General features: G+C 41.5%; 1 protein-coding gene across 15 annotated transcripts in view; it reads right to left on the bottom strand.

The window, feature by feature from the left end:
• Positions 1–454: 454 nt before the first annotated feature.
• SEMA6D (semaphorin 6D) overlaps positions 455–18299 on the bottom strand; it is a 210370-nt gene continuing 192525 nt past the window's right edge. For 6 of the 15 annotated variants that reach the window (XM_040076879.2, XM_040076880.2, XM_058422321.1 and 3 more), the window contains 18 exons: positions 15106–15247; positions 14606–14717; positions 13946–14006; positions 13767–13829; positions 13579–13680; positions 13283–13373; positions 12886–13005; positions 12343–12431; positions 11373–11590; positions 11133–11264; positions 10781–10936; positions 10524–10697; positions 9672–9812; positions 9493–9570; positions 8603–8694; positions 8208–8264; positions 6229–6396; positions 455–4160 (listed from right to left, as the gene is read on the bottom strand). In XM_040076879.2, coding sequence (XP_039932813.1) covers positions 2857–4160; positions 6229–6396; positions 8208–8264; positions 8603–8694; positions 9493–9570; positions 9672–9812; positions 10524–10697; positions 10781–10936; positions 11133–11264; positions 11373–11590; positions 12343–12431; positions 12886–13005; positions 13283–13373; positions 13579–13680; positions 13767–13829; positions 13946–14006; positions 14606–14717; positions 15106–15214 — 3267 coding nt within the window. In that variant the 5' untranslated portion in view covers positions 15215–15247 and the 3' untranslated portion in view covers positions 455–2856. The remainder of the gene's footprint in view (positions 4161–6228; positions 6397–8207; positions 8265–8602; positions 8695–9492; positions 9571–9671; positions 9813–10523; positions 10698–10780; positions 10937–11132; positions 11265–11372; positions 11591–12342; positions 12432–12885; positions 13006–13282; positions 13374–13578; positions 13681–13766; positions 13830–13945; positions 14007–14605; positions 14718–15105; positions 15248–18299) is intronic. The other 9 variants (XM_058422324.1, XM_058422323.1, XM_058422322.1 and 6 more) reach the window with 9 other exon arrangements.

Genomic DNA, 18299 nt, shown 5'->3' with positions numbered 1-18299 from the left:
GGCCAGGAATTAGCTCTATCTTTTATAATCTACATTGTAGAAGGAACACACTACCCTCTTTCAAAAGTGTACTGTATTTGCACAAAACTGGTATTTTTTTGACCTTTAGAAGAAAGGAACTAGAGCCCGGCTGAAACCCGTCTGGAGCTCCAGGGATCACCTTCAGCGCCTGGCGTTGGCGTGGTGCGGGCAGCCCTGGCTGCTCCGAGCTCTGCACCGCACGCTGCTCACTCCGGTGCGCGTTCACCCCAGGAGGCCCAAAGCCACCGCCAGCCCCGGACTGTGCCGCAGGGACGCGCAGGCCCGGCAGTGTCACCCACTGCCCCAGCCCCGCCAGGCCGGGGAGCGGCCCAGGGCTCCGCGCGCTCCTCGCGGAGGGGCTGAAGGCAAGCAGAGATTCTCCCCTACGGTAATCCCACAACGCAGCCGCGCTAACGATGAAATGCCACACTCAGTACGTGGGAATATTTTATTTTGACTTTACATGCGGTGTTAAAAACCCAAAGAACGTATTATTTACACATCCACAATACAAGTTTACAAGATATCTATACATGTTAAAGTACTCTATAGTAATAGAGCAGCTTCATTTAAGGGTTACTTTTTTTATGCCGTACCATTAAAAAAGATACAATCTGCGTTTACCTTTGCACAAATGGATAAAGCATCTTTTATTATTAAATTAACAGAATAAGGACTAGGTTGAATGTTAGAAATTCCAACATAAATACTGAGAGAACTCACATTACCATCTACAAGGCAGCACAATGTTACAGGAGGTTATCAGGGTTCACATACATTTATCTTCCGGGTAACACAAGTCTGTATTAATATTTGTAAAGTGAATTCGGATCAGTTTGTGTCTTCTGACAACCGAGTACATTTTAATAGTTATTAATCTGTAGTGTTTTAGTTGCAAGACAGAAGTGTTTAGGAAGAAAGATCATTGATTTTTGGATCCAGAGGTCTCAGGAAATAAATGTCCCTTACAGCCTTACGAGAAAAAAATGACTACTTCTATCCTTTATTCTTTGTTTTGTAACAGAGATCTGGTTTTCAGTGACTAATCTTTTCTCCCCTTTGAGCACATAATATAAATCTCCACCATCTCTGAAACCCATTGCAGCTATTTGTCCCACTAATTCATGAATATTCCTCTGCCATGGTTATTTCTATAGTTATGTTCAATAAACAATGTGGTAGTGTGTAGTTTGCAAGCTAAAATAGCCATCTGTGTTGAACATCAGCTGCAAGTGGATACTGTAAACCCTACTAAATAGCTTACACAACTTTAGCAGGTGTTCCATTACCCTGGAAACCTCATTTGATTTCACATTATAACTGTTTGATCCTTCAGAGAGCTGGAGTGGAATGTTTATCATGGTAAGGTGATTTAATGCTGCTGTCTTCTTGGATTGTAGGCTGCCTTTAGTTACCATTAATTATTCTTGCATTTTATCTTTTTTTCTTTTTTTTTTTTTGGGGTGCTGTTGAGAGGTTTTACAACTGGCACTCGGGAGATATGTGCTATAGTGAGAACACTTGACAGATTTAATTTTTTTTTTTAGTACTTTTATCATTTGCATGAATAAGGCACAAAATGCACAGATTCAGGTAAACTCACACATAATATTTACAGAATATTGTCATTACCTGCATGACTTTTGGAAAAAAAACAAACCTTACTTTACACAACAAAAACAAATTGATTGCACTACTGTTGAGTTTTCACAGACTGCTTCTGCCAGGCCAATTAATGTTTCTCCTTTTTTTATTGACAAGAGTCTATCAGTGTGTAGGGCATTATTAAATGCAACAAAAACGCGACCTTCTCCAGTTACACAGGCGTTTGCCAAGTGAACTGACTATTAGCTGCCCTCAGCGAGAAGTACAGGGGCTCAAGTTCACAGTGGCCAGGTATTGGATGGAGGCACTGTGGAAACACAGTAAAACTCCCCCGTTCCAGCCCAAAACACTAGATTTGAAATGCACAGCTCTGAATCAATAGCAGCATAACGGAGTTATGAAGAATTAAACGTATCTGCACTCTTTGACTGGGTGGCTCTTTGATCCAGGCGTTCCCCTCAGGAGGCTGTCAGAGATGCGCAGTTCATCCTTAGCTGGCTCCGAGCTGAACCCAGCGGGCTGCAGAAGGCAGAGTCATCTGTTTGTTCAGTCATGCTCAATGTAAACAATTCCATAGCATAAAAGATGCAATGGGAATCTAAGTACATCCTAGTGTGTACAGTACACACACACATCCACACACACGCACAGCTTTGTCTGTGGCAAAAACAAAATGCCACACACATGGAGAGAAAAAAATAATGCTACAGTTGGGCCAGAGACTTAATTCCAGCAAATTGATTATTAACCCAGCTATTCATTGAGACATTACCATTTTCTGACATTTGTGCAAGAGGCAAGGTGAATGCATACATAGTAAAATGTTCACATTTAATGGGAATGACCACACGTAATGGCAGTCTAAAATGGAACCCATTTTTCAAGTATTTGCTTACTGATTTTTTTCCCAACAACTGTTGTTTAGTTATTTAGAACAGTAACGTAGCCCCCACCCCATTGTGCTACATGTCTCCTTAGCTCCAAACAAAAGAAATGTAATGACCAGCACTTTCCTTTGTTTTTTTTTTTTTTGTGTTTGCTTGTAGCAAGCACACGAAGTCTTGCTACAGCTACATGTGGCAAGACACAGATGTTGCTCAAGTAAAGACAGTTTCTTTGGCCACTTTGCTCTCCTTAGTAACAAGCGAGTCTCTGCCTTTTGTGTCTACCACAGCATCTTTTCACAACCTGTACAGGTCAATGTCACGCTCATTTTAGCACAGACATGTCCTAGTAGCTGTATTTGTTCAGTGGTCTGACTGATGTTGTCTGAGGGACGAACGAGGGTTTTGGTGGCACGTCGGGTTTTAGGGAGGGTGTCCTCTTTATTCCTGTACGAGGCAGGGTGCCATTGCTCGTGTAGCTGCTTTGCCTGGACAAGGAAGGCTGGAGGTGAACGCTGACAGGCGTCCCTTGCATGTAGTCCATCTTTGTGCCTGCCGTGGGAGCCATGTACCCCCCACGATTAATACTTGGCTGTCTGGATAACAAAACACCATTTGGTGAGTTCAAGTTTTTAGGAAGGGCAGATATTGAGTGCCTCTGTGAAGAATTTTTGTGATAACCCCTCTGCCTTTCCAAAGAGGTCATTGGTACTGCAGGAGTGGTAGGGACGTCCACTCGTTTTGTGGGACTGTTTCTTGGCAGAGTCGATGGAGGAGAGTATAAAGATGCCTCCCTGTTGGGAACTTTAGGTGGGATCTCAGACATATTGCCCATTGGATCCAGCATTAAAGTCTGGTGGGCCACTTGAATATCTCCCATAATTGCTTTGGGATTATTAGTAGTTTCATTTAAGTGTTTCAGAAAATCATTCAGGGTGTTCCTGGAATCAACAGATCTCCTGTGGTCTCTTTTGCTGGATGATTTTGTAAGTGGATGATCAATGTGTTGCATCTTTTTGTCTGCCTTGTGCGCATTAGAATTTGAGAAAGATGTGTTGTAGTCATGGGTAGCATTGGGAAGAACAATAGCGCTGGGAATATGTCCATGACTTAGAGGAGAGTGGGGCGGAGGACTAGAAGGAAAAAACTGAGGGCTTTTTAGTGGGGTTTCCTTTCGTGAAGCATTGAGGTTGCCGTGTGCTTTGTCCGACTGACTTTTCATAGCCTGCAGAGTCTTCTGTTGAAGAACTGGTGTAGATTCAGGAGTTGGAAGTGCAGCTAATTCTGGAGGCTGTCCTCTGTGGTCCATCATCATGGACTTGGTATCACCGTTTGGAGGCAACTCCTTTCTGCTGGTCAGCAGGTTTGTGTACAGTTTGGGTGAATCAATGTTCTGCTGATACTCCTTGACAGGACTGTCAAAAAGCCCATTGAGTTTGGCAAAGCTCCCACTGGAGTCCGTGCAGGACTGAGCCGATTCTGCATCTTTGTGTATTTTCCTGGACTTCCGTACAAATATATCCCGGTAACAGTAAACAGCCACTCCCGCAATAAAGGCTCCCAGGACAAAAGCGGCAAAGACACAAGTGATTAGGACATTCATATGTACCATTTGGTTGGACTCTCCTGATTGTACTTCCCACCTCACACCTGCAAAAGACAGGCAGGATATAATAAATCTACAGGTATTTCATACTGACACATTTCAGAAGGAGGCAGCCTTCCTCATGGAAGTGTCTATTAAGTGTTTTTAAGTGCTCTGGCTGTGATGTTGCTGTAACTCAGTAGGATCCTGCAATCTACTCTACTGGTGAATGCAAATAATTTTATAAAAATTATAAAATGACTGTGTGTGCACTGACAAAGCTAAATGAAGACTGTCCATTTTCTGTGATAATGAGGAATACTTGTTGCAGCTTCTCTCCTTAAGTTTTGTTTAGCCTGTCCCCAAATTTCCTTTAAGGCTCACAAATAGGGGCCTTATGTTATTAACATTAATGATTTCTGCTGGAAAATTGAGGTTAGAAGGTCCTACTGGGCCAGACAGCAATTAATAACTTGTAGATGGATTTCTCTCTCACTTTCCTACCCAACTCATAAATCAGTATCAAAGGAGGGACAGGATTATGCAAATGTTGTTTAAAACTGTATAACATATATACTGCACTGTTACAGCCACGCTAATGGAATACAGTAGAAAACTTGTAAACTGCTCCACTCCCAGGCTGCTACTCCTGGAGTGGCACACCTGCACTCATTATGCGTGTCCGAGTTTGAAGATAATGTGATTCTGTTAGAGCACTGATTTTTGTTTTTTACCAATAACGAACAAAAATACTTGCATAACATTATAAAAACAACTTAGGTTAAGTTATTAGAGAATGTTAAAATTTAGAAACTTTTAGCTTAGACCAAGAAATTGAATATTTGATTAATTTTTTTATTTGGATATTAACAAGCTCCCTTTGATTTTTTAAGATTTTTTTAAAGCAACCACAGACATCTTGCTGCTAAGAGAATGTTAGTTTTTAATGAAAGTAATTCTGTTGCTATCCCAAGAGGTGTTAAAATGAAAGAGCAAGAGGGAAGGAACAGAGCCACTTTTTGTTAGAGGCAAGGCCTTTGAATATTGTTAATGTTCAGGGTTACAGGTTTTAATGGCACCGTGCAGAAGCAGAAGGAAAACATGAGTAAAGTTCACTAATAGCTATGACACAAAATGTGATTCAGAACCAAGAGCAGATGATAATAAAAACTTAAAGCAAAACAGAAAATAACTGCAACAAATTAAAATGACAAATGCACGGCCATAATGGCTGATAGGAAACCTGATATGTTTTGGTGAATGGTAATAAAACAGAAATGGTTTTTGGCTGGTGAGATTTTTCAGTAAATACAGAATTGTGCAAACATGTCTGTCACCTTGCTGTGCTATACACCAAGAGAGACTTGTGTTAAATTTTGGTTATGGGGGTGGAAGCTTCTCGATTCTGTGGTTGACTGCAAAAGTCCTAGTGAATTAAAGTCTCAGTTACCATAAGAGCCTAATCAAAAGTTCACTTGGCTGAAAGGATGGCTAGAGAAAGATGAACTACAGGCAGAATAGGTTTCTTTTTGTGTTCAGCTTGAAACCTCTGCATGTCTCGGTATGTACTGAGATCATCTCTAAACTGATGCTCAGAGGAAAAAAAATTCAGCACTTTCTTACTCTGACCCTTGTTCTTCAAGAATGAGTTCCAGGCTAGCAGAGATTTGGATATGCCCATTTAACACAGGGATTGCTCATGGAGCTCTGTTTTATGTTCTGTTTTGCCCCCAACCCAAATGAAAAAACCCCAAATATAAGCAACCATTCATGAGGCCTAACAGTCTAAGCCAACCTAGACTGAACTGAAAACAATAAACAGAGGTACAGATAGGTCTCGAAAAGTAATTTTTTTAACATAGCCAGAACTGCCATTGGTTTCAGTGGGCGTTTTGGACCACTCCAGGATTAAAAAGCTGAGCTTATTATCTGTGTTTCCCATTATAAGCTCTAAGCAGCACTTTGTCCATGGAATAAGTAGGTATGAAAAACATGATTGCACTGTCTGCACATTCACAGAAAATGGGTGTAAAATAGAGCCCAACAATCATGGCTGTTACATTTAAGCCTTAGACAATGCTGAGACTATCAGGTTTCCATTCAGCTGCAATGTATTCCCTGGTAAGGCCTTACCCTTTGGGACACCTGATAATGGATCAGAATAATCAGAAGTGTTTGGGTCATCTTGAACTACAAATTTCCGAGAGCCAGTCACTTTAGGTTTCCAGGAACCAATCACTTTAGGTGATATAACTGGGATACTTGCCATTGTGGTAATGGAAGCTGAGGAGAACTCCATGTCTGTGGTGGCAAACAGATTTTTTATTAATGTGTTTCATGGCACATCTAAGCTATAGCTGGACACAGTATTTTATGGGAATTACATGTCAGAGCAAAATGTGACCCCCCCCCTAGACTCTGCAGAAGTACAGATGGCTGATTAAAATCAATTACTTCAAAACTGGAAGTACGAAAATAGTACATTTACACTTCAACAGCTGCTAGCCAAAAAGCCAGAGAAGTCAACTGTGAAAGCAGTACAAAAGTTAAAAGTAAGCAACTGTGGGGGTGAAAAGCACAACTTAGTCTACTTAATTGCTATATTCTTCACTGGAGACAACACACTTGGCTGCCTTTTAAACATCTTCAAAAAAAAGAGAAGTTACTTGGAATGATACACACTCATGACAGGTTATGCCTGAGAAACCAGATTAGCCCCATTACTGCTATTATGGTATACCAGGAACTGCTGAATGAGCCATTCCTGCAGGTGGGGATAAAAGGAATGTTTTTAACCCCTATTTTGTAATGGTTCCTAAGGAACAATCCTGCAAAGATTCTGGCTCCTCTGTAATATGCTTGCTGAACAGACCCTCCACAGCCTACGTGAAAATACACAGAGGAGAAAACTCATCAAATTGGGTTTACAGTTCAGTCTCATTTACACCCTGGAGTATTTTGTGCTCACTGTCCCAGTAGGTTTAGGCAGGAAGGCCTATGGCTCCAGATCAGACTTGAGAAATGTACTTCAAAAGCACACTCATTCAGAAATTGAAAATGAGGTTCAATTGTATCTGTGTCATAAAATATCACTTTGAAAATTCAGTTGATAAACACTTATAAAGCCAGGCAGCATTTCTGCGTGACAGTTTTGTTTTGTTTCCTTAAGTGAGTCTCTAACTTGCATTGTGGTTAAATAGATCTGGAAAATATTTGTCTCAAACGTTACTTCTTGTCAAGTTCAGGCGCAAAAATGTCAGAAACCAAACCACAAATAATGTTCTTATTGCACTCTTACAAATTTAACATACAAATAGATTATTGTCCTATTTGTCAGTCAGAAATGTGCCCTTGGTTTGAAAGCAAAGACCCAAGTTCCAAAAGCAAAGACTGGAAAATAAGGGCTGAATCTTGCTCCTGTTGAAGTCAACACAGGTTCTGCTCTTGAGTTCAACAGAGGAGCACTGGGTGTCCCTGAACACCAGGGGCTGGTGGTGAACACATTATTAGAAAAATCACCGGAGGAGAAAAGGATGCAAAGGTCCATCTGACAACAATGCACAACATTTTTTCTAAGCCACTTTTGTCTACACAGTTTCTCATTCAGCTACACAGTTCGTGATGTTAAATTTTTTCCATTAGCATAAACTACTTAAAGCATTTCAAAAATAAAGAAATACACATTTTAGAAAATGTGTATTTGTGCAAAAAGCTTGCTGGGAAAGAAGGAAAAGAGAAAAGGAGAGGTAAGGAGGAAGATGATGAAGTTCTGCCATTCATCTACTAGAGATGACCAAGAGGGGCATTCACAAACGCATGGCTGGGGATCAAGAGTAAAGCTTAGTGGACTTCGTGCAGTGAAGATGTCGTCTATGTTAATCAGGCTCTTTAATAAAAGATGTCTCCATAAATAATGAGCTGTTAACATGCGGCTACACAGGGTGAAGTGCTGAGTGAGAAGAGTCTGACTATCTTTACCATCAGTGGGAACATGAGTAAAAGCACAAAAATGGAGGATTGCCAACTGTGCAAAAGGAAGGAAAAAAGGGCTGAAAATGCTGAACTGAAGGAAAGTAAAGGTCATTAATTCAAAAAAATTAAAAAAAACTAACCAGATGTTGGGTCGCCAAATATTTTGTAATCTGGTGTAGCTGTAGTAGGCAAAATTTCTAAAAGAATTAAAGGAACAAGTAATCAGTAAAAAGTAACAAAAAGAAAGCAAAAGATCTCAAACCTGAGTAATGGAAAATAAAAACTAAAATATCACTGGTTACAAAAAATAAATTCTTCAATACTTTGCTGTAGACCCCAAATAGCTGTAAATTGGTGAAGGAAAGAGAAAAACTCTGCCACCCAGGACTAAAAAGCTCAGCTTTGTGAACATTCACAGTAACACCAGGTGATGTGTTCATCATGTTACTGAAAAGCTCATCAGAAATTTAACAGTGAGGTGTGGCCACAGACTATGGTGAGACATTCCAAAGGAGCAGCAGTGACTGTGCCTTACCATGGCAGTCCCCAAGCTGTGCCGTGTTGCCATATTCGACATCTTGCACATATCCTCCAGTGCTGTGGTTGTATGAAACAAACAAAGAGAACCTGCAATTAACAGTATTAGTAAGGATACAAATGGAGATTTTTTTTTTTTTCTGGAAGCAGCAGATGGAAACATACACAACAGCCAGTGTATGCCCCAAAGGATCGTACAAAATGTACAGGATAGTCCGGCTTTAAAACTATCTGTGTGTGCTTATGCCAGGAAATAGAAGAAAAACAATCCTTTTTTTTCAGCAACTACATCATGTCTTCCCCATTGGGCATGCTCTTGGGTTTAGATACAACCATCCAATTATGCCAGTTAAAATTTGCACTGGCCTGCTACAAAGACCTCTTTTCAAGATACAGCTGCTAGTGCACCATATATTACAGACTTGATTTGTGCAAAATTCCTTTGGTATGCATATATAACACCCCAGCTCCAGTGCAGAGGCACAACCTTGCTCTTCCCACTGTGAATCCTGTGCTTTCATATTCGCAACTGCCTGTGCCCTGACCGTGAGCATGCCTGGGAAGGGATACTGTGTCCTGTCCCTTTGGAGCTGCTCAGGTTTGCACGCTGCAATTGCTTGCCTTCGTGCTTCCAACTGCTCTTCCTACAGGTCTGCCTGTCCTCCTACACATGTAAAACTCCCACTGAAAGCAAATCTTCACTCAGTGGTTGCAGAATTAGGCCAGACTTTAGCATTCTGTTCTCTTACATATACAGTGCACTGAAAAAAATCTTTAAAAAAATAGAGATTTAGTAACCGTGTGCAAGGGAAGAGGCACAGGGCATGTAAAGGGGGGTCTGTAAAGCATATTTAGAGATGCTGGGATAACTTGAACAGGAGTACTTACAGCATGCCTGGTGTCACTCTTCCACACGCCTCATGGTCTAGCCAGCCACAGTACGGGTCCCGTGAAGCAATACATGCCCTTGCAAGAGAAAAACCCCAAAAAATCATGCATTTTTTACTTCCTTCCTAGGAAACCTTGGTGCCCTTGCTTCAAGGGGGAGTTCAGGAACGCAGCCATACTTTTTACATGACCCGTGACGCTCACACCGACTCAGGGGAATTCTAACGACGCAGCTGGAGAACGCCACGAACAGAGCATGGTGGTCTCTGTCCAGCTGGAGGGAAATGACTCTTCTGTCCTCCTCGCTTTCTGCATTACACCTGGTCGGCAAAAACAAGGGCAGGCCAATGTTTTAGTGACTGTAGTACTTTGTGCATTTTATTTATTGTTTATGTAGCTACTGAACAGAAGCTTTTCACATACACAAATGTAACCTGCTACTCTTTGCTGAGACATTGCTAAACAAACGCCTGAGTTATCAAATGCTGGGCTCTGGCTCCTGCTAACAGCTAGGTGAGAAGTTTGCTGAACTGTATAGGAAAAAAAAAAATCCAAATCCATTTTCTTTGTTCTCTCAATCAGCATAAACTTTGTGAGAGAGCAGAAGAGTCCTGTATTGGGTGACTGTAGAGTCTAATTGGATTGCTTCCACTCCCAAATTCTTTGTGCCAAAAAATAAACAAGTTTAAAGTGATCAGATATAGGTTATACACTACTGGCCATTCTTGAACAACCCTCAAGATAAGCATAGATCATTTCTTTTTAACATCAGCAAATACTTCTGACGTTTCAGAAGTCTTTGTGGGAGAATTAGACTGTGTCACTGACGTCACTGGAGTGGAATTAGGTTGTTCATTCAACCCATGCAAAAATGGCAAGTGACCAAATAGTTTCAGGTTATTCAACATGAGGAACAAGGTGGAATGACAAACAAGTGGTGATGTTGGTGATAATGAGCTGGTTTACCATAATCTTTTTTAGCTAGGTACCAAGGACTAGATGAAGAGATTAGATGTTTTGGTAATACTTACTTTGCATGATTATATGCTTCAATCTCTTCCAGTAATATGCTGTCATTCAAAGAAAAAGGCCTGGTCTTTGCCAAGATTTTAAGTACTACTCCTGCTTCGGAGCCAACAAATATGACTGTGTAGTTCTGGTAGGGTCCAGCAGCGTGGTCTACAGCAATTGCTGTCAATCTGTATCTAGCAAGAACAAAAGGCACATCATTAACAGCAAGTTTTCTTCTTTTCCTTTTCACAGGTGTTACTTTTGAACTACATCATACCTGACACGTGTTTTGGTAAACCAGGGCTCCTCAGTGACTGAGGGAACAGCTGAGTCCATCAAAGGATGAGACTTGATGAAGGAGAGCGTTTCGTCTGGGAAATCAATGGAGGTTTTGTAAGCCTCTGCTAGGCCGTGTTTTGCACAGCAGCCAGGTCTGAAATGAGAACAATATTGTTTTCCTCTTGATATTTTAGTTAATGAGAGAAGGCAGCTGGTTAATGAGCATCCTTATGGCTGAAGTGGCAAGCTCTGCTTTGGGTTTTACCCAACAAGGCACTCAAGAGTGCAGCTGATTTAAGGCAGGTCTTTACAGGGGCAATGTTATGACACCATGAGTGAGAACCTTTTACCTTGGCTTTGGTACTTTGTCTTCAGGTACAGCTGTCCAAACAGAGTCAGGAGTCTTTTGTTCTTTAAATCTCCCTTTGAAGACCTTCTCAATGTCATCCATGCTGAAAGCACACACTGCTGAACCAGGGATGCTGTAAAATTAGAAAAATAGTTTCAAGAGCTCAGATTATGATGGCACCAATGTCAGTGTAAGAGAGAGCCCGAGATCTGCCTTTGATGAAAGGCTGCTCATCTCTTACCTGTTGAGCTGTGTGGTGAACACACCCACTACAGTGGGCACTCCATTGATTTCTATTATGTCTGTGATAGACTGCAGAACATCAAAGTAGAAGAATGAATCCCCAGGAACTGAGCAGTTGAGCCGAGCTTTCAGGAAGGATGTCCAGTGCTTTTCCAGGACCCTTTGGGAGCCCCCCATGTCATTTTTGCAGATGCGTGCCACACGGGAATACACAGCCTGTGAAAGGCAAAAAGAAAGAAAAAGGGAGAGAGGCTTGAGAGACGCAAGGGGAACAGTGCTTGTTCCTGAGCCCTAAATAAAACACTGAGATAATGTTGTTAACAGGAAGCTGCCATTTATCTGCACAGAGAAGATGAAAGCAAATGGTGTTCAGCTTGTAATGCACAGGAATCTTAATTTATCACCAAGCAAATGCATCTCCACAGTTTGCTCCCACCCTTTTTGCCTTCAAAATCATATTGTTAGTGAGATTTAAAGACTTTAATTAACCGTGTGTAAGGGATTTAATAATTTATTGCAGAATATCCTTCCATGGTGGGGCATGAGTATTATACACTGTACTGGCATGACTGAATTATTCAATACCCAGGGACATTAGAGAAACTTCTTTGAAACTCTCCTTTTGTGTTGTTTTCTTTTGTTTCTTTAATAAGCATGAAAACACCCTCAGCTTTTCCATTACTTGGTACAAGAGTTAAGGCAACAGCAGCACCAAGGCAGCACACATTGAAAGACACCTGTAGCGAGCTCACTAACAGCGAGGCCTGGAGAACAGGAACAGCTTTCTGGCTGAAGAATGCACTGCTCTAGTTCTCTTTTTCTCCCCTCCCTGTAAATTATAACCGCGGCAAAACTGTGCAAGCTTTGTCCTAGTTCCTCCTTCATATTATGAGCTGTGCTAGTTCCTGATGCTGTTTTAGGATGAGCTCTTTCTGCTATGACTCAACGCTCACGGTGACGATACCGACCTTGCCTAAAGTGTTGTGCTCGACAGCAATCTCTCGGAAGAAGAAATAAACGTAGTTCCCATATTCTATGGCATGGAGGAAGTGTGGTTCTGTAAGAAAGAGCAGGGAGAACTCACTTCAAAGAACTGCTCAATGGGAACACAACAGTGACACTGTGAGATTTGGCAGCTCCTCCCCAGGTCTGCACCAGCCAACGTGAGCTCCAGTCTTCCAGATACTTTAGGCTGTCCAAATACAGGGGCACTGGAGTTTAAATGAACTTGAAGTCTTTAGCATTGGCTAATGGACTGTAAAAAGGCCCCACAGAAATAGTATTTTAACTAAGGTATTTTGTTACTGTAAACTAGTTTATTGAAGCATTTAACAAAATTTTTGTCTGGTTTTTTTTTTTTTTTGCATTAGGCAGCTTTTTAATATTCTAAAAGCCTCATACATGCTGACATTGTAGCATATGTGTAAACCAGGCTGGCTGTGAATAACCTGACCTTCTGTGTCACTGCAATTACATTTGCCATGTGCATGGGAAAATACTCCCCAAATTACCTTTTATCCATTTGGAGTCATACTTTATTGTTCTTAAGGCAGATCCATCCCCCATGCTGCGATAAATAACAGCATCACTTGCCAGGAAATCTGCTACTGTTGCCGAATACAATTTTCCATCTAAAATGGAAGTTGAAAACATGGTATTAAGAGGCCTTTAATAATCTGGAGAATTCTGACTAGCCTGTAGTTTTCCCCATTTCTTTACTGTCACATTTCCCCACACTGCTGTAACCTATTTATTAACAGGTCAGCTTCTAATCCTTTGGAGGCCCTTTAAAAAATTTAAGAGCAGGGGCACCATGACACCTTTAGCTTTCCTGTGCTTGCTTTAAAAGCTCTCTGTCTCTTTTGGTGTCATTAATCATTTAGACTCATTACAAGTAAAAGTTCTTACCAGCAAAGAGGGCGACATTGGTTTGTCTGGCATCAAATGGGCATCTTGCCAAACCACTAATTTCCTCCCCATCATACTCTAATGTATTCAACTGGAGAAGAAAAATAAATGGGTGATAGTGTCATTTCTATTTTGTGCACTGGCACAAAAGCAAAACATTGTCTTTCCACAAAACTTAATTCAGCACATTGGCTTCTGTCTGTTTTTATTTCACCTTGAAGCATTTTCCAGGCACACTGGATGTATTTGTTATGGGACAACCAGTAACAGATTAATGACATCTTCTGTACTCTTACCCGATAGTATCTGCACATAGGGTTAAATGCATTTGTTCCACAGACAAACACCATCTCATCATTTCTTGGAACAAAGACTTTAATGAAGTTATGGCATTCATCCTGAAAAGAGAGTAAGATGTATTAATCACAAACTCCATGTATATAATAAATACTAGTGTCATTTTTCTATAATGTGCTAAACTTACTTTATGTTTGCCTTTCATAGCACAGTTCTCTCTGTCCTGCTGCTTTGATCTCCATGTTAATTTCTGTTAAAGCAGACCAGAAAGGAATATTTGAATTCCATGCCACAGCAAATTCTTAAATAAAAACAACATTAAAACCAAAGAAAACACCTTTCCCTTCCCAGCATGCATCTGCTCACCTTGCTTGGGATAACTTCTGATTTTGGAACTTCATTTAAGTTTACAGTGTAAACCTGGTCCCTGTTTGCAGAATAAAAAAACCAGCAGTAAATTCATTAATTCTGTGCCTCTTTATTTGATAAGCTAAATCTATTTTCAGAATGTTATGTTAAACCAGCAACTTCTATGCTTATGGATTTTCTGTGTTTAATGCAAATGGGAGAAGGTTGTTAACAGGTGACATGGGGTGGCCTTGCTTTTTATTGGTGTGGTTCTGGGACAGCACCTGCAGTGTCCAGCTGTCCACCCCTGTCTGTCCATTCTGCTGAGGACTAACCTGGGCTGTAAATATGCGAGTATATGTTATCCTCACTTCCTACAGCCCTGATGCGTCAGTCCAAGTTTAAAATGATCAAGAGAGGTTTTTATCAGGCAGGGCAGTAATATAAAAGAGGGAAAAGAGCATTTGATCATTGGTTTAAGCTTAACTACAGTAACTGCAGCCTTCAAATCCAATTTTCATGCACTGGCCATAGATATGGAATATTTCTCTGGGAAATTCTGCCCCAATTCTAATTTTTATCCTATTCTGCACATTTTTCTAAATGAATTTTGCACATAAATGCAAAATCAGAAGAGAAAAGAATTTTAATCTAATGAACTGAGTGAAGGAAAATTACCTGCCAGCGATATAAAGTGTGTCTCGAATTTTCAACATTAGTTGGAAGTCCAGTCTGTGCTGAGATTCATTGCCTGAAGGGCGTCCTCTAAATACTGGATATTGCCTTGAATCTGCAAGTAAAAATGGGCTACACCATCACTCAGGATTATAGAGCTGAAGAATCAATATATGGCATTGATTAGCTGTATATACTAGGTGTAGAAGGGTTTAAACTAAATTCCTTGAGTAATGTCTTGAATATAAATGAGGAAAAGATGGCTAATGTCAGCAAATGTTCTTTTTCCTGAAGTTATTGCTGTATTTCTGATTGCTTTCTTAAGAAAATGATTAAGTGTTCTATTAAAGATACAAAGCCAGTAAACACATTTCAATTTGAAAGGAATCAGATTTTTTTTTTAATTTCCCGGTGGGGGGGTGGGGCGGACAAAGAAAAAGGAAAAATGAAAACAACATTAGAACTTTTTCCCTGGTGTTTAGCAGCCCTTGCAGGTTACTTACAGTGATAGTCCACAACGTTAATGGGGTCCTCGTCTTCGGGGAAGCTGACAGCCCGGCAGCGGGACAGGCTCAGCAGCGTCACCAAGGCACAGAGCGCCGGGAGCCTCATGGCTGGGGACAGGTGACAACACCTCTCAGCTACCTGCGAAACAGGGACACAGCCGTGAGGCTGCGGCGGCGCGGGACACCGACACTGCTGCTGCTGCACAAGAGCGTTTTGTTTGCATCTGAGCACTGGCAGCAGGGGACATTGATGGGAAACTGCTGTGTGACACAGCCCTGCTCCAAGCTGCTCTGAAACACACTGAAGTTTGCTAATTTCTAGCTGGATTTACGGGCATTTCCGACAAAGCTGAGGAATGTCAGCCGCCGTTTAATTCACAGAATCAGAAATAGAACATACAGACTGCTGACCTGGCAAGAAAAATTGTCGAACTTGGGATTAGAATTTTAATTAAACTGCAATCTCTTTCCATCCCCTCAATCACCGAATGTCATCCAGCACAAACTCTTTTCCCATAAAATACCTAAATCCCATCCACAAAATGTCGTGACGCGCACGATGTGTCTGAACATCCACGCTGTGTTTTAATGTCATTGTCTCTCCCCAGGCTGGGCCATCACAGCACTCAGCCCAGTGTGCCCACGGGCACAGACCTGCTGGCCAGCAGCAGGCACCTGACGCTTTGCCTTGTGCAGTGTACAAAGTACACATGTGCTATGCAAATCAAAATGCTGCCCCTGCAGTGTGACGACGCTGTCACACGTTTCACAAGGGCGGCAAGAGTCTCAGATGGGGATGCAATGTTTAACCACCTTCCCAAGGAGCCATCTCCCCCCCATTCCATTCCTCTGTCCAAGGTTTCAGAGGTGCTCTGTAGATCAGACAGCACAGATCAGGACAGCACCACAACATTATACAACAAAGCTTTTATGAGGGGAAGGGAAACATAACTTCTTCAATTAAACCACAGGGATATTTTAGTGAGCAGAATGTAACTACTCAAGTTGCAATTTGGGTAGGATGCAAGAAAACACATCTCAAAGTGAAATGTGATCCTTAATGACTGCAAGTGGACTGGGCAGGGGTCATATTTCTCATTAGAAACCTGGCAAATGTAGTATTATTCCCTCCTCCAACCTTTTGGAGGCATTCATTCAGCCCCGACTCACAGGTCAGAGATCTGAGTCATCAGCTCAGTGCCTTGCAGTTGGCTGATATTGGTTATTAAATGCTTTGTCTAAACAGAAAAAAAGGAGAAACCTTTCCATTTTAATGTTTCAAGACTTTCAGTGAGAAGAACATGTTGCCAACACGAAGTGCCAGACCGGATCCAGCAAAGCACAAAAGTATTAATCATTTAATAATTTGAAAAGCAATTAAAGAAACCCCTTCATAACAACACTTAACCTTTCGGTAATGCTTATGGGGGATGAAAATGCTGTATTTGTTAATTGATGCTATGGCTGGCTAGGGGCAGGGCTTCCTCCTTCCAAGGCTGCTGAGCTGTCACTTGGGGCTGGACTGTGAGGAGACCAGCTGAAAGGCTGTGAACACTTGGGGAAGGGGGTGGGGGTGTTGCCTGGATGCCTGCCCATTACAGACTGACCTGCAAAGAAGCATTTTCCACTGTTAATGATATTTCTGTATCTCAGTCCACCAGTCCAGAACGAATGGGCTGTGCTCTTAGTCAAGATTGATGAGTGCAGTGGTTAATAAACACTAATGATTCCTGGCACTTTCCCTCTGCTCTTCCTTGTCCTGACATGGCCTCTTCAGCTGAAGCATCTTGCGTTAAATTACTAATGAGCAAACTTAAAACAAACTGGAATTAATAAAGTTAGTCAAATTAGTTCTTTCCTGTGAAAGCACCATTAGAGCAAAGTCCTGCAGCACTGTGGCTCCCAGATACAATAACAAATCATTAATGCTTACACAATGGTTTGTTTTTTTTTTTTTTTTGTAAGGAAAAGCAGACTCCAAATACCCAGCCCACTCCCTTTCGAGTGAAAGAGAAAGGGGAGACACATAAACTGCATGTTGAGTTGGTGCACAGTAACATCCATAAGGTGCTCAGTAAAAGTCCTCCCTGAAGCCTTGTTTTCTTGGAGAACAAATGAATACAAATTGCCAAAGAGCAAGAAGCTCTCCCAGACATGTCGGCTGCAGTCAGCATAGAAGATGAGGCTGCTTGGGGCCCACATCATGACTCAACGAGACCCTGGCCCAGCTTCAAATTGCACACAACTTGCAAACTGTACAAGTTCCACCTGTACCAAGCAGGGGCATGTAACAGGAAGTTTCTTTTTCCTTCCAGTGTTCCTTCTGGAAAGAATTGACTGCGGTGACAATTACAAAACTTCTGTCTAACCTGCCTTACAGAGGCAGATACTGATTTCTGGACTCCAGGAAATGGCTGCAGAAAAAAGGGCAATTTGTTTTTGTTTTTAGGTCACGATTGCCAAAGGGCAACTTGTTTTTATGTCACGATTATCATGGCAAATATGCAGCAAACTGTCACATAAGCAAACAGGAAACAACTGAAATGCCAGGTAAACAAAGTTTACAAAGTTCTCTCAAACAGATTCAAATTTCAGGCTGGGTATCAAACTCCCTAGAAGAATGTGAAGTTTTGTAAACATAAATCCAGAGGATGTGTTTCCCCAGAGGCTGCATCCAGAGCAGAAACAAAGTCACATTTATGTCTTCCCCAAAAATCCCTCAAACATTTCAGGATACTCCAGAGATGAACCCCGAGAACATACAGGGCAGGAATAGTTATGTTCAGCAATCTGTTCTAACAAAACATCATCCGTCACAAATCTCTATCAAAGAAAATACTGACATGAAGCAGAGACCTTTGTCACGACAAGACAGAAAAGCAGACAGAGAGCTGCACTGGATCAGCCAACCACAGGTAATCAATTCTCACCAGCCAGGCAACAAGTACAGATTTGCTTGTAGAAATATTAAAAAAATATTAACAGCAGCAATGCTTTCCGGCTATATATGAAAAGAAAATGCACCTGCTTCAAGAGGCTCTTAAATACAGCTTTTATCTGGTTGGACACAGGCTTGAGATCAGAACCACTGAAGAGGGAATAAACTGGGAAGAACAGCTGTTTCCTGGGTAATCAGAAAAATGGGCTCCATCTAGCCCTTGGAGCAGGGGTTTATGACAGCCAGGTGTGGC

This window comes from Hirundo rustica, chromosome 13 (genome assembly GCF_015227805.2).
Source record: "Hirundo rustica isolate bHirRus1 chromosome 13, bHirRus1.pri.v3, whole genome shotgun sequence".
Taxonomy (NCBI): Eukaryota; Metazoa; Chordata; class Aves; order Passeriformes; family Hirundinidae; genus Hirundo; species Hirundo rustica.
Note: the sequence above shows the minus strand (reverse complement) of the source record. Positions and strands in the feature narration are given on the sequence as shown.